General features: G+C 39.3%; 1 protein-coding gene across 1 annotated transcript in view; it reads right to left on the bottom strand.

The window, feature by feature from the left end:
- Nucleotides 1-15218, bottom strand: part of KLHDC1 (kelch domain containing 1) — a 77299-nt gene that overhangs the window by 26500 nt on the left and 35581 nt on the right. The window contains exons 5-8 of the mRNA XM_032244844.1: nucleotides 10193-10271; nucleotides 8087-8170; nucleotides 3121-3204; nucleotides 2590-2648 (exon numbers count right to left, since the gene is read on the bottom strand). Of these exons, the coding sequence (XP_032100735.1) occupies nucleotides 2590-2648; nucleotides 3121-3204; nucleotides 8087-8170; nucleotides 10193-10271 (306 nt within the window). The remainder of the gene's footprint in view (nucleotides 1-2589; nucleotides 2649-3120; nucleotides 3205-8086; nucleotides 8171-10192; nucleotides 10272-15218) is intronic.

Here is a 15218-nt window from a genome sequence, read left to right as displayed (position 1 = left end):
GCGATCTCGGCTCACCACAACCTCCGCCTCCTGGGTTCAGGCAATTCTCCTGCCTCAGCCTCCTGAGTAGCTGGGATTACAGGCACGCGCCACCAGGCCCAGCTAATTTTTTTTTCGTATTTTTAGTAGAGATGGGGTTTCACCATGTTGACCAGGATGGTCTCGATCTCTTGACCTCGTGATCCACCCGCCTCGGCCTCCCAAAGTGCTGGGATTACAGGCGTGAGCCACTGCGCCCGGCCTACATGAATATTTTTAAAACATTATTAAATTTTTAGATGAATTTAAACAAATCTCTCCATTTAATGTCCATTCCATCTGGTTACAGAGTGAAAATAAAAGTCAATTCTCTGTTAATTCACAATGCACACTCAGCATCATTTTTATTAGCAAATCAGCTGCTTCCTCAGTTTTTCAACATATTTTTTTTCACATCTATAACTTTTTACTGTTGTTTCAAGGTTAACTTTGTGTTTTTAGCTGATTTCCCCAAGGATATTATGGGCTTTTTTTATATTGTTGTTTTTACTTTGATCTACTTCTAGAATTTCCCAAAGCATTATCTTCCTCTGAAAATGCTAGCTATTCTAACTTCAAAATAAAAGCATGCAAGCCATTCCAGATCCAGGGTAAACCTCTAAGGATTTCTTAAAAAATAAAATACATAAAAACTAGGCCAGGCACAGTGGCTCACTTCTGTAATTCCAACACTTTGGGGGGCCAAGGCAGGAGGATTACTTGAGCCTAGGAGTTGGATAGACCATCCTGGGCAAAATGGAGACAGTCTCTTAAAACAAAACAAAACAAAACAAAACAAAACAACAAGAATAATTATAATCATAAAAGGGACATTTAAAAGAGATGGAGCATGAAAAATAAAAACATAAATATAAATTAGAACCAAAAGAATTTAATTCCGTAGGTGAGAAAATACCATTCTTCCACAGTCTGGAATGTTCCAGAATAACACAGGCCATTTTTGGGAGATATAATTTTTTTTTTTTTTTGAGATGGAGTTTTGCTCTTGTTGCCCAGGTTGGAGTGCAATGGTGCAATCTCAGCTCACTGCAACCTCCGCCTTCCGGGGTTCAAGTGATTGTCCTGCCTCCACCTTCCAAGTAGCTGGGATTATAGACATCTGCCACCATGCCTGGCTGTTTTTGTGTTTTCAGTAGAGATAGGATTTCACCACGTTGGCCAGGCTGGTCAAGAACTCCTGACCTCAGGTGATCCACCCGCCTCAGCCTCCCAAAGTGCTGGGGTCACAGGCGTGAGCCACGATACCTGGCCAACATGTTGGTTTTAAAACATTCAACAATAATAAAAATAGTTCTTTAAAAAGGAGAGCTCTTCTATAATTTTGTACCCCAGCAATAAGAAATAATTTGCTATGTATCTTTTCAGATTTTAATGCATAAACATATTTCTGAAAAATAAATACATCAGATCATATACCCTGTAATTTTTTTACGTAACTAATATGTTATAGATTATTTCCATGAAATACGGTTTCCTGCGGTAATAGAAGCATGGCTGGGCAAAGGTACCATGATGTAAACAATCCCCACTGGTGGATATGGGGATTAAACTCAAGTTTTGGCTTTTATAAATAATGTTGCAATGAACATACACTTGTCTACTTATTGTCTTCAGAGAAATTGAGCTATGAACATATTGTCAGACTGTCTTCTAGAAAACCTGTACCAATTTGTACTCCCAAGAATTTTGTTACATCCTAGCACTTACTGGTCATTATAACTATTTATATCCCACAACTGAAAAATTACTTTTGTTTCTATTTCCTCCATAATCTATGAAGTTGAACATCTTTTAAAAATAACTTTTACCTATTAGTATTTCTTTTGTGAGTTGTTTATGCATGTTCTTTGTCCACTTTTCTATTGGATTATTTGTCTTTTTTGTTTTTCCTGATTTACTGAGTTCTTGTGAATCTTTGCCCTGGTCTCTCTCTGTTAAAAATATTGCAAATATTGTTTTTTTGTTTGCATTTTACACTTTGCTTTATAATTTTTTGTGGCATATTTTTCTATAGAGAAATATTTAATTTTTAAGTGGTCTTATCAGTCTTTTTGTTTATGAATTTTGAGTTCATATCATCTTTACAAAGCTTTCTCCAGGCCAAGATTTTAAAGATAATCTGCTACATTTTCTTCTGAGACTTTCATGGTTTTATTTTTAATGGTATTTATACTTTGGAATACTACATAGCTCTGATTCCATCTTATTACATGAAATGCCAAATGGATAGCTAAATGTATTTGCTATTGTTAAATATATATTATGAGCTACAAATAAAATCTGACTTTCTCTACTCCATTATCTGTTCACCTGAGATGAACCCATTCAATCACTTCTTCATTTCTTCTACTGATCAGCCCTCAAAGAATACTTAGTTTAAAACCAGTACTTTAATTTAATTTCAACTGTTAGTATTTTCATGTTTTACCTTGTTTGGTTAAGGAACAAATTCTATTTAAATCTATACAGTCCTTGCTTAGACATTATGGACACATACAGACACACACACACATGCCTATAGATTAAAACGTACTTAGACTTCAAACTTACCTTCCAGACCAAGTCCAGGTGTCTAGGTTTAGATAGTGCAAATCATTCATCCTAGTTTGCTAAAATTAAAGTGTATTACATTGGTCAGTGTTTCACATCTTTTAAACAGCTAAAATTTTTCTTTTAAAATAAGTTCAGATTAAAAATTGACTATCTCTATTTTACTTAACATGATAAGTTTAAATACTGGAAAACAATGCTAAGCATTAATACGACTGACACAAAGCTCCCAAATCAATGTATCAAAGAGGAAAGGAAGAAATGGGTTTAAATTCACACACTTTAGATTACAAGAAATTAATTTTTTCTGATACTGCACTGAAGTGAAGGATTCTCTTCATTAACATATGATTTATAATTATCTATGATTGTTCATGTATGGTCTGTTTAGGAAATAGAAGATAAATGTTAGTACTGAATGCCATTTTAATCCCTAGATAATATGAACATTCAATTATTCCCCAAATCAGAGGATACATTTTTATAAGGAGAACTATACGTAAAAATACCATTTCCATTAAAAACACTAACCAAAACACGTCCGCCAAACACATAACCCTTATTTCCAAGAACTGCACACGTATGCGCGGCTCGTGGCTGTGGTGGAACTCCACCCTGCAAGTAGAAATCAGAACAAATTGCAAAGACTTGAAATATATATAATAAAGTTACATTCCGATGCTCAGTATGAGAAATTCTTAACCACTAAGTTATCATCACCTATGTAATTCCATTTAAAACGCTAATGCAAAAGTTTATTCTAAATAGTAAAAATTATAGACATACTATTCTTCAGAATAAATTTTATTCTCCCTGATCTTTACTTTTGAAAATGTTTTTCTTATATTTCTGACACTATTTAGCAAAATAAGGTTTCATGTAAATTTTTGCTTGAAATACTGTATAAAGATTTTAAAATCAAATTTTAAAATTTTTTCTGTCTCCCTCTCTGTTTCTCTCTCACACACACAGAGTTACTATTAGAAGTGAGCAGTGCATAATGTGATTATCTCAGAAACTCTACAAAATTAAAAATGGTCTCAAAATTCTTGGTGCCTCAAATTTACAATAGAACTTCACTCTTGGCTTAAGCCAGACAGTGCTCTTTTACTAAAACTCTTTTTTTTTTTTTTTTTTTTTTTTTGAGACAGAGTTTCGCTCTTGTTACCCAGGCTGGAGTGCAATGGCGCGACCCCGGCTCACCGCAACCTCCGCCTCCTGGGTTCAGGCAATTCTCCTGCCTCAGCCTCCTGAGTAGCTGGGATTACAGGCACGCATCACCATGCCCAGCTAATTTTTTGTATTTTTAGTAGAGACGGGGTTTCACCATGTTGCCCAGGATGGTCTCGATCTCTTGACCTTGTGATCCACCCGCCTCGGCCTCCCAAAGTGCTGGGATTACAGGCGTGAGCCACCGCGCCCGGCCTAAAACTCTTAATATTAATTGATAACACTTCTCTATACTTTATTTTGAATAAATATAGCAGATCTTTTCTTCAGAGAAGTTTTGTTTTGTTTTGGAGACAGAGTCTCGCTCTATGGCCAAGGCTGGACTGCAGTGATGTGATCTTGGCTCACTGCCACCTCCATCTCCTGGGTTTATGTGATTCTCCTGCCTCAGCCTCCTGAGTAGCTCGGATTACAGGCATGCAACACCAGGCCTGGCTAATTTTTGTATTTTTAGTAGAGATGGGGTTTCACTTTGTTGCCCAGGCTGGTCTCAAACTCCTGGCCTCAAGCAATCTGCCTGTGTCAACCTCCCAAAGTGCTTGGATTACAGGTATGAGCCACCACACCAGCCTAGAGAGGTTTTTAATTGGTGGAGAAAGCAAGTATCATAGGTAGACGAATGAATAAAGTTTGAGGGAAGAATCTTCTGCATAATTTCTGTGCTTTCATGGTGGGTGCCTTTATGTATGTATTTTAATTCCAAGTGCTGAAAAAACCTGACATTTTCAGCTCAACGGATACTCAAAGTGGATATCGGATATTAAAGCTCTGCATCAAGGAGAATCACTTGAACCTGGAAGGTGGAGGCTGTGGTGAGCTGAGATCGTGCCACTGCACTACAGCCTGGGTGACAAGAGTGAAACTCCATCACACACACACACACACACACACACACACACACACACACACACACACTCGCTCTGCATCCACTATCATAACTTCCTAAACTTTTCAGGCTTATTGAATAACTGTGCTGTGGTCAACTTGGTAAGAAATAATTCAGATATTACCTATATAACACTTAAAAGGAGAACCATTTAAGAATTTTGGTTCCTGGCTGGGTACGGCGACTCACGCCTGTAATCCCAGCACTTTGGGAGGCCGAGGTAGGACGATCACGAGGTCAAGAGAACAAGACCATTCTGGCCAACATGGTGAAAACCCCGTCTCTACTAAAATTAGCTGGGTCTGGTGGTGTGCGCCTGTAATCCCAGCTACTTGAGAGGCTGAGGCAGGAGAATCGCTTAAAACCGGGAGGCAGGGCCGGGCGCGGTGGCTCAAGCCTGTAATCCCAGCACTTTGGGAGGCCGAGGCGGGTGGATCACGAGGTCAAGAGATCGAGACCATCCTGGTCAACATGGTGAAACCCCGTCTCTACTAAAAATACAAAAAATTAGCTGGGCATGGTGGCGCATGCCTGTAATCCCAGCTACTCAGGAGGCTGAGGCAGGAGAATTGCCTGAACCCAGGAGGCAGAGGTTGCGGTGAGCCGAGATTGTGCCATTGCACTCTAACCTGGAAAACCCCAGTCAAACTCCGTCTCAAAAAAAAAAAACCGGGAGGCAGAGGTTGCAGTGTGCTGAGATCGTGCCACTGCACTCCAGCATGGCGACAGAGCGAGACTCCATCTCCAAAAAAAAAGAATTTTGGTTCCCAGCTTTTCCAGCAAAACAAAATTTTTATTATTATTCCAGGCTTGATCTGAAATTCTGAAAGAATTCTACTATATAGATGAGAATAGATGAACACTGGAAATCTGAAATTTATTGCCTGGAAAAAGGATGCAGAGAATAGCCAAACTATAACACTAATTTGCATAGAATTTCCCATCATTTCCATGAACAGAAGTTGGACTGTAAGGAATTCTGGTCATTGTTTCCTATGATGCATGTTAGAGGGAAAAAAAAAAGGAATTCTGGTCATATATTTGTATTAGTAGACACATATGTAACTGCGCATATATGACCTGCTTAGCATTCCACTCTGTTCAATTCTGGTAAGCTTATCAGTCACAATACCCTGCTCTCCCTAGCAATGAACATGTGACTCAAGACTGGCCAATCATCCCTTTGGCATCAGGGATTGCTGTAAAGAGTGGAAACATGCCCAAGCAGAGGCAGAATCCTTTTCTAAGACTAACATAAAAACGCTTAGAGAGTACAATACAAATAACTGCTTGTGTAGCCAGGACCATATTCCCTCCTAAATGAGCCAGTGTATCTGCCATAGACAGAATGAAACAAGCACACGAAGAGAAGCAGAGAAAAACAGACAGAAAGTATTGCAAGGATGCTGAGTAACCTGCTCCGGTTCCTGAGGCCCTGGTCCCTGCGGCTCTTCCTTGTACTTTGTGAGCCATTCCAATATGCTTTCCAGCTATGTGAGAATTCATTATTGCTTAAATTAGCTTGTATTTGTGTTTGGTCACTAACAAATGAAAGAATACTGATAATGTATTTTTGTCATGCCATAATTGCATGTACCTCTGAATTCAAGGGTATATAAAATAGGCGCTTTGTTATAAAAGGATTTTTTAAAATAAGCCTTTTTAATAAAGATCTTTAAAAGGAAGAATGATGATGGCACCTCATTAAAATATTTCTTTTTCTAGAAAACCTCAGCTGACATGGAGAAGAATATGCAATTTGTTTGTTTGTTTGTTTGTTTTGAGAGATGGGGTTTCACTATGTTGCCCAGGCTAGAATGCAGTGGAGTGCAGTGGCTATTCACAGGTGCGATTGCAGCACCCTACAGCCTAGAACTCCTGGACCCAAGTGAAACTCCTGCCTCAGCCTCCTGAGAAGATAGGGCTGAAGGTGCCATCTATGGCTCTGATGTTTTTCTTTTCTTTTCTTTCCTATTTTTTTTGAGATGAAGTTTCCCTCTTGTTACCCAGGCTGGAGCGCAAAGGCACGATCTCGGCTCACCGCAACCTACGCCTCCTGGGTTCAAGCAATTTTCCTGCCTCAGCCTCCCAAGTAGCTGGGATTACAGGCACATGCCACCATGCCCAGCTAATTGATGTTTTTCTTAAAGCTATTAAAGTACTCAAGAGAACTACTTAGTATGTGATTACACACCAAATTACAAAAATCCAAATAACATGCCGGGTGTGGTGGCCTGTAATGCCTGTAATCTTCACACTTTGGGAGGCTGAGGCGGGCAGAGTACTTGAGGTCAGGAGATCAAGACCAGCGTGGCCAACATGGTAAAACTCTACCTCTACTAAAAATACAAAAATGAGCCGGGCGCGGTGGCTCACGCCTGTAATCCCAGCACTCTGGGAGGCCGAGGCGGGCAGATCATGAGGTCAGGAGATCGAGATCATCATGGCCATGGTGAAACGCTGTCTCTACTAAAATAAAAATAAAAAAAAAATTAGCCAGGTGCAGTGGCACGTGCCTGTAGTCCCAGCTACTCAGGAGGCTGAGGCAGAGGAATTGCTTGAATCCGGGAGACAGAGGTTGCAGTGAGCCAAGATCGTGCCACTGCACTCCATCCTGGCAAAAAGAGCAAGATTCTGTCTCAAAAAAAAAAAAAAAATTAGCTAGGCATGGTGGCCCACATCTGTAGTTCTGGCTACTCAGGAGGCTGAGGCAGGAGAACCACCTGAACCCAGAAGGCAGAGGTTGCAGTGAGTTGAGATTGTACCACCACACTCCAGCCTGGACAACAGAGCAACACTCTGTCTCAAAACAAAACAAGCTGGGCACAGTGGCTTACGCCTGTAATCCCAGCACTCTGGGAGGCTGAGGCAGGCGGATCACCTAAGGTTGGGAGTTCGGGACCAGTATGACCAATATGGTGAAACCCCATCTTTAAAAAAAAAAAATAGGCCGGGCGCGGTGGCTCAAGCCTGTAATCCCAGCACTTTGGGAGGCCAAGGCAGGTGGATCACGAGGTCAAGAGATCGAGACCATCCTGGTCAACACGGTGAAACCCCGTCTCTACTAAAAATACAAAAAATTAGCTGGGCATGGCGGTGCGTGCCTGTAATCCCAGCTACTCAGGAGGCTGAGGCAGGAGAATTGCCTGAACCCAGGTGGCGGAGGTTGCGGTGAGCCGAGATCGCGCCATTGCACTACAGCCTGGGTAACATGAGTGAAACTCCGTCTCAAAAAATAAAAAAATAAAAAAATTAAAAATTAAAAAATTTTAAAAAATTAAAAAAAACACAACAACAACCCCAAAATCCAAGTAACATAGTAAAAAATCAATTTTTAAATATAAGTACATAAATACGAAGATAACTTTTTATAACACTTACTTTAATTTCTGGTTGAAACCAAGTCTGTGTCTTTGTGTCAAATACATGGACATCATTATGCCATCCCCAGAATATCTGCTCTTCCTAAAAGATAAATTTTTTAAATATCTAAAAGCTTTAATAATGTTTACATTATTATTACAGTTTTCTCACATATTTACTGGTAAAATAATAGATACCTTACAAAAATAGAATTGTTACCATTGTCATAAAGCTAATGCATACATGGATGCCTCCCCAAAGCGTGGTCCGCAGACCAATGGCACCACCTGGCAACTTTCCTTCTAACAGTATTGTTTGCAGTGAATCATAATTTTACTTGCTGACAATCTTTCAATATTCTCAAAGGATTATCTTTTTAAAATTGCAGAGGGCAGAATGATATTTACATTTTTAAATATGTTTTCCTAAAGCACACGCTCAGAACTTTTCATTTTTGCTGTAATAAACTTTAGAGGGTCATGATTTCTTTTTTCAAAACTTCCAATCACTTCTACTTCACCAAACAATTTGTTCTTATAGATTAAACTTAGGACCACTCTCTTCTTTATCTCCTAAGATATAAAATCCTTTGTCAGCAAGGCAAAGACTTAGCAGCTACACTGTATTTAGCATCTCCCAGGGTGCTGAAATCCTCTACCACTACTCCAGATGATCTCTGTGCCAGTTTTATACTCTATGTCAGATCACTAGAAGTCAGGTGTTCGAGACCAGCATGGCCAACATGGCGAACTCCATCTCGACTAAAAATACAAAAATTACCCAGGCGTCAGAAATACATAATTTATTTTTGTCAGGTCTTGTCAAGCAAGTCTAATTAGCTAAACCATTTACTTAGTTTAGAATCTATTTTTTAATTTATTTTTATTGAAACAGGGTCTTGCCATGTTGCCCAGGCTGGTCTCAAACTCCTCCGTACAAGTGATCCTTCTGCCTCAGCCTCCCTAGTAGCTGGGATAATAGGAATGTGCCACCACACCCAGCTCATTTAGACCCTAAATGAAAAAAAAAAAACCCAAAAACCCATGTGTGTTCCAGAAACTTCAGGACATGATAATTGGCTTAGTAAGTGTATTATAGGAGAAAAATTTTGAGTTATTTAACCATTCATAAGGCCATTATCATATAATTCTAGGATATAACTATCTTGAGGCAAATATCTCTTACAATTTCTTGTCTTTAGCTTACACTGTTACCAGCCTGAAGGAATGCAACTATGTAACCAAAAACAACAGTAGCTTGGCTTTTCTCATTGAAAAGGAAAATTTCATTCATCACTGTAAAAGGTTTGCCAAAGTACAATATTAAAAATAAGGTACCAATTAAAAAAAAATAACTAGATATAAATAGAAGTTATAATCCTTTAAGTAGCAAAGATTTAACGATATGTCATTTTAAAAACTCTGAAACCCTATAGCAACATGGGGAATTTTTAAAAATACCCATATACAAAGCAATATACATAAAATGTGGGTGTATATGTATATACACACATATATATATTTATACATACGTATATATTTATTTATATTAATGTAGAATATATGCTAGTAGAAGGTAAAGCTAGTAAGGCTGCATGTTGGTGGTGGGATCGATGGTTTTTTAAATTATTTGTTTAAAAATTTTATTTTTATAATTCATAATTCTTTAATTAATAATGATTAATAATGATTTACTGTCTAATCAGTAAGAATAAGTAGAAAAATTAATATCATTACCAACTCACTCACTCTTATCTAGAGGCCAGTCTGACGTATGAATAATTCTAGTGGACATATCTAAAAAGAGGTGTATGTCAACAATACCTATTGTGGTTAAATATGAACAGAATTTTTCCACGTTCCACTAAAGTCTCTACTTGTCTAACAGAAGCAGGTATGGATGATTAATAAGAAATCAGTCTGCCAATAGCCATGAAGGCTAATATGACTAGATGAGATACCTTTTGCCAAATGGATCTGAATGTTAAAGAGAGAAGATACATTTTTTTCATCGTGTCAATTACGACAAATTGGTAGCTCCAAAAATGAGACTAGGCTCATTATTTCTAAGATGTTTAGGCTATATTGAACTGGAGGAAAATGTAAACAGTGATTACTCTCTTACCCAAGATGCATCATGAACATCAAAACAGTCTTGGAGTTCACTGTGTCTCCTACACCCATAACCACCAAAATATATTAGTCTGAAAAACAAATACAAAAGGACACACTTGAGAAATTCTGTATCCAGTTTGTTCATAGAAAACTGAAAAAGATCCTCTCACCTTAACAACGCAAACACAAAATCACAGTTTAAAAAGAACAAAGAGCAGAGGAAACAAAGAGACCTAAATAAAACAATTCCAGAAAGTGATGAGCTCTCAGTGGGACAGAAGAGACCCACGGCTGCTTTTATTCCTGGTGTAACAGCAGGAGGAATAATCCAGCACATACAGAGTTTGTAAGAAGAAACTACTCAAATTTTTAACAGCTACATATATAATGGCATAGCAAATTAGATTAAAAAAAATTTTTTTTTTGAGACATGGTTTCCCTCTGTCACTTAGGCTGGAGTGCAGTGGCATAAACATGATCTTGACTCACTGCAACCTCCACCTCCACAGTTGAAAATCTCTAGAAAATCTCAGTGCTCAAATATGGGGCCCTCATAAAGGAAAGTACTGTCCTAAAACATTTGAAGCCAGTGGTAAAACTCCATCAAGCTAAAACTACAACAAGGCCCAAACACAAATCACCTACAGATTAGATGGACTCAACTCTTACTTTTGCAGCTTGAAAAGAAGAAAGGGCATATCCCTTTCTGAAGATAAATATAATTTATTCCAATCTTTACTGTTCTTTCAGATAGCAGATCTTGCATATAATGAAAAAAACTACAGGGAGGCTGAGGCAGGCAAATTGCTTGAGGCTAAGAGTTTGAGATCAGCCAGGGCAACATAAGAAGACGGACAGATGGACGGACGGAAGGAAGGAAGGAAGGAAGGGAGGGAGGGAGGGAGGGAGGGAGGGAAGGGGGAGGGAGAAGGAGGGGGGAGGAGGGGGGAGGGGGGGGAGGGGGAGGGGAGGGGGGGATGTAGGTGCATACCTGTAGTCTTAGCTACTCAGGTGGCTGAGGTGGGAAGATTGCTTGAACTTAGAGTTCAAGGTTGCACTGAGTTACGATCACACCACTGCACTCCAGCCTGAGCCTGAGTGAGACCTTGTCTCAAAAAATAAAAATTACAAAATACACAAAAAGGCACAAAAAAGTGGCTAATGATCATGAGAGAAAAGACTCAATATAAACAGACTCAGAGGTGAGTCTAGTATAATTTCTAGATACTGAAATTATCAGAAAGGGCCTTTAAAAAAGCTCTTTTGTTTTTTTGAGATGGAGTCTTGCTCTGTCACCCAAGCTGGAGTGCAGTGGTGTGATCTTGGCTCACTGCAACCTCTGCCTCCTGGCTTCAAGCAATTCTCCTCCCTCAGCCTCCTGAGCAGCTGGGATTACAAGTGTCTGCCACCAAGCCCAGCTAATTTTTGTATTTTTAATAGAGATGGGGTTTCACCATCCTGGCCAGGCTGATCTCGAACTCCTGACCTCGGCCTCCCAAAGTACTGGGATTACAGGCATGAACCACTGTGCCTGGCATTTAAAAAAAGGCTCTGATGAGGATATTGGTAGTGGAAAAATGTGGACAAAAAGCAGGAAGAAATGGATAATTTCAGCAAAGACATAGACCCATAAAAAAGAACTAAATGGAAATGCTAAAAATGGAAAATAAGATGTCAGAACTAAAAAATTCAATAAATAGATTGAACAGCAAACTTTTTAAAACAATTTCCTTCCTGGAACTTGATAATTAACAGCAAACTTGACACAGCAATGGAAAAGATCAGCAAACTTGAAGACAAGTCAATACGTCAATTAAAAATATCCAAATTAAAACACAAAAGGAAAGAATGGGAAGAAAAGAAACAGGTAGCCAAAGCTTTGTGGAACAATATCAAAATGGTCTAACATACATGTAATGGGAGACCCAGAAGGGTAGACAAAGAAATATGGAGAAGAAATATTTGATAATTTAATTAGTAAGAAACTGATGGAAGATATCAATCTACAAACCCAAGAAGCTAAGCATACTCCAAGTAAGATAAATACAAAGAAGGGAACTATATCAAGGCATATTTAATCAAATTATTGAAGGGCAAAAATATAGAACAGGTAAAGAAAAAAAGACATATACAGAGAAACAAAAACACAAATGAGAGTAAATTTGTCATAAATATATGGAAGTCAGGCTGGGCAGAGTAGGTCAACTATGCAATGTCAGCAGTGTGGAAGGCTGAGGCAGGAGGACTGCTTGAACCCCAGAGTTTCAGGTCAGCCTGGGCAACAGAGTAAGACTCCCAACTCCACAAAAAATTACAAAAAGGCCAGATATGGTGGCTCGTGCCTGTAATCCCAGCATTTTGAGAAGCTGAGGCAGGCAGATCACCTGAAGTGCGCAGTTCGAGACCAGTCTGACCAACATGGAGAAATCCTGTCTCTACCAAAAATACAAAATTAGTCAGGCTTAGCGGCACATGCCTGGTCTGTAATCCCAGCTACTAGGGAGGCTGAGGCAGAAGAATCGCCGGAATCCAGGAGGCAGAAGTTGTGGTGAACTGAGATAATGCCACTGCACTCCAGCCTAGCAACAAGAGTAAAACTCCATCTCAAAAAAAAGAAAAAATTAGCTGGCTGTGGTGGCAGGCACTTGTAGTCCCAGATACTTGAGAGGAAGCAGGAACGCCTGAGCCCACAAGTTTGAGGCTACAGCGAGCCAAGACTGTATCACTTCATTTCAGTCTGTGGTGGGTGATGGAATAAGACCATCTCTACTAAAAAAAAAAAAAAAAAAAAAAAAAAGAAGGAAGGAAGGAAAGAAAAAGTAAGAAAGGAAGGAAAGAAAAAGAAAACTGGCTGGGCGCAGTGGCTCACACCTATAATCTCAGCACTTTGGGAGGCCAAGATGGGTGGATCACCTGAAATCAGGGGTTTGAGACCAGCCTAAGATGGTTAAACCCCACCTCTACTAAAAATACAAAATTAGCTGGATGTGACGGTGCATGCCTGTAATCCCAGCTACTCAGGAGGCTGAGACAGGAGAATCACTTGAACCTGGAAGGCAGAGGTTATAGCGAGCCGAGATGGTGCCACTGCACTCCAGCCTGGGCAATAAGAGCAAAACTCCATCTCAATAAAAAGAAAAAGAAAAAAGAGAAGGAAAAATGGAGCCCAAAAAGCTATGTAATAAAATCTGTAAAGTGCTGAAAAAAAAAAAAATCCTGTCAACCAAAATGGTCAAAGAAGGAATCATAAGAGAAATGAGAAATTATCCTGAGATAAATGAAAATATAAACATAACAAAACTTAGGAGATGCAGCAAAGGCAGGGCTCAGAGGAAAATTTATAGCTGTAAATGCCTATATTAAAAATAAAAAACCTCAAATCCATAAAATAACTGTACAAGCTAAGGAACTAGAACGACAAGAACAAGCTAAACTTATAGAGAGCAGAAGGAAGGAAATGATAAAGGTTAGAGGGGAGATAAAATAGTGAATGGAAAAACAACCAAGAAAAACAACAGGCCGGGTGGGGCGGCTCACACCTGTAATCCCAGCACTTTGAGAGGCCAAGGCGGGAGGATCACTTGAGCTGAGGAGTTCAAGACTAGCCCAGCCAACACGGTGACACCCTGTTCCTACTAAAAATACAAAAATATTAGGTGGGCGTGGTGGCGGGTGCCTGTAATCCCAGCTACTTGGGAGGGTGAGGCAGTAGAATCGCTGGAACCCAGGAGGCAGAGGTTGCAGAGAGCCGCATTGTGTCACTGCACTCTAACCTGGGCAACAGAGTTAGACTATGTCTCAAAAAAAAAAAAAAAGGAGAAAGAAAAACAAAAGTTGATCCTTTCAAAAGATCAACAAAATTGGCAAATGCTTAGACAGCTGGACTAAGAAAAAAGAGAGAAGATTCAAATTACTAAAATCAGAAGTGAAGAAGAAATATTACTACTGATACTACAGAATAAAAAGGATGACAAAAGAATACTATGCTGGGCATGGTGGCTCACACCTGTAATCCCAGTACTTTGGGAGGCTGAGGTAGGCAGATTGCCTGAGTCAGGAGTTCAAGACCAGCCTGACCAACATGGTGAAATCTTGTCTCTAAAAATACAAAAAAAAACTAGCTAAGCATGGTGTGCACCTGTACTCTCAGCTGCCTGGGAGGCTAAGGTGGGAGAATCATCTGAGCCTAAGAGGTTGAGACTGCAGTGAACCAAGAGAGCGCCACTACACATATGCCCGAGCAACCAGAGTAAGACTGTCTCAAAAACAAACAAACAAACAGAATACCATGAAGAAGGGTATGTCAACAAGTTGGATAACCTCGATGAAACAGAAAACTTCCCAGAAAGACCCACACCACAAAATACACCTCAGTGCTGGGCATGGTGGTTCATGCCTATAATCCTAGCAATTTGGGAGGCTGTGGTGGAAGGATCATTTGAAGCCAAGAGTCTGAGACCAACCTGGCAACATAACGAGACCCCATCCCTACAAATAATAAAAATCTTAGTCAGGTATTGTGGAATGTGCCTGTAGTCCCAGCTACTCAGGAGGCTGAGGTAGGAGGGCTGCTTGAGGGTTCAAGGAGTTCAAAGCTACAGTGAGTCATGACAGCAGCACTGCACTCCAACCTGGGCAACAGAGAAAGACCCTTTTTATAAGAAAGACTCTTATAAAAACAAAAACAAAAAATATATTTCAGGAAGAAACAGAAAATCTGAATAAACCTGTAACAAGTAAGACAAGTGAATCAGTAATCTAAATAAACCTTCCTAAGAAAGAAAAGTCCAAGATCAAATGGCTTCAAATACCAAATATTTAAAAAAGAATTAACACAAAAAGAAAAGAAAAGATAAAAGAAAGAAAAAAATAAAAATAAAAAAAATAAAAATAAAAAAGAATTAACACCAATCCCACTCCAGTTCTTCCAAAAAAAAAAAAAAAAAAAGATGAGGAGGGAATACTTCATAACTTAGTTTGAGGCTAGCATTACCCTGATACCAAAGCAAGACAAATAAAATAAAACTAAATATATC

Source organism: Sapajus apella, unplaced genomic scaffold (genome assembly GCF_009761245.1).
Source record: "Sapajus apella isolate SASKATOON/1434 unplaced genomic scaffold, GSC_monkey_1.0 scaffold55, whole genome shotgun sequence".
NCBI classification, from domain to species: Eukaryota; Metazoa; Chordata; class Mammalia; order Primates; family Cebidae; genus Sapajus; species Sapajus apella.
This window is presented reverse-complemented; position numbering and strand designations above follow the sequence as displayed.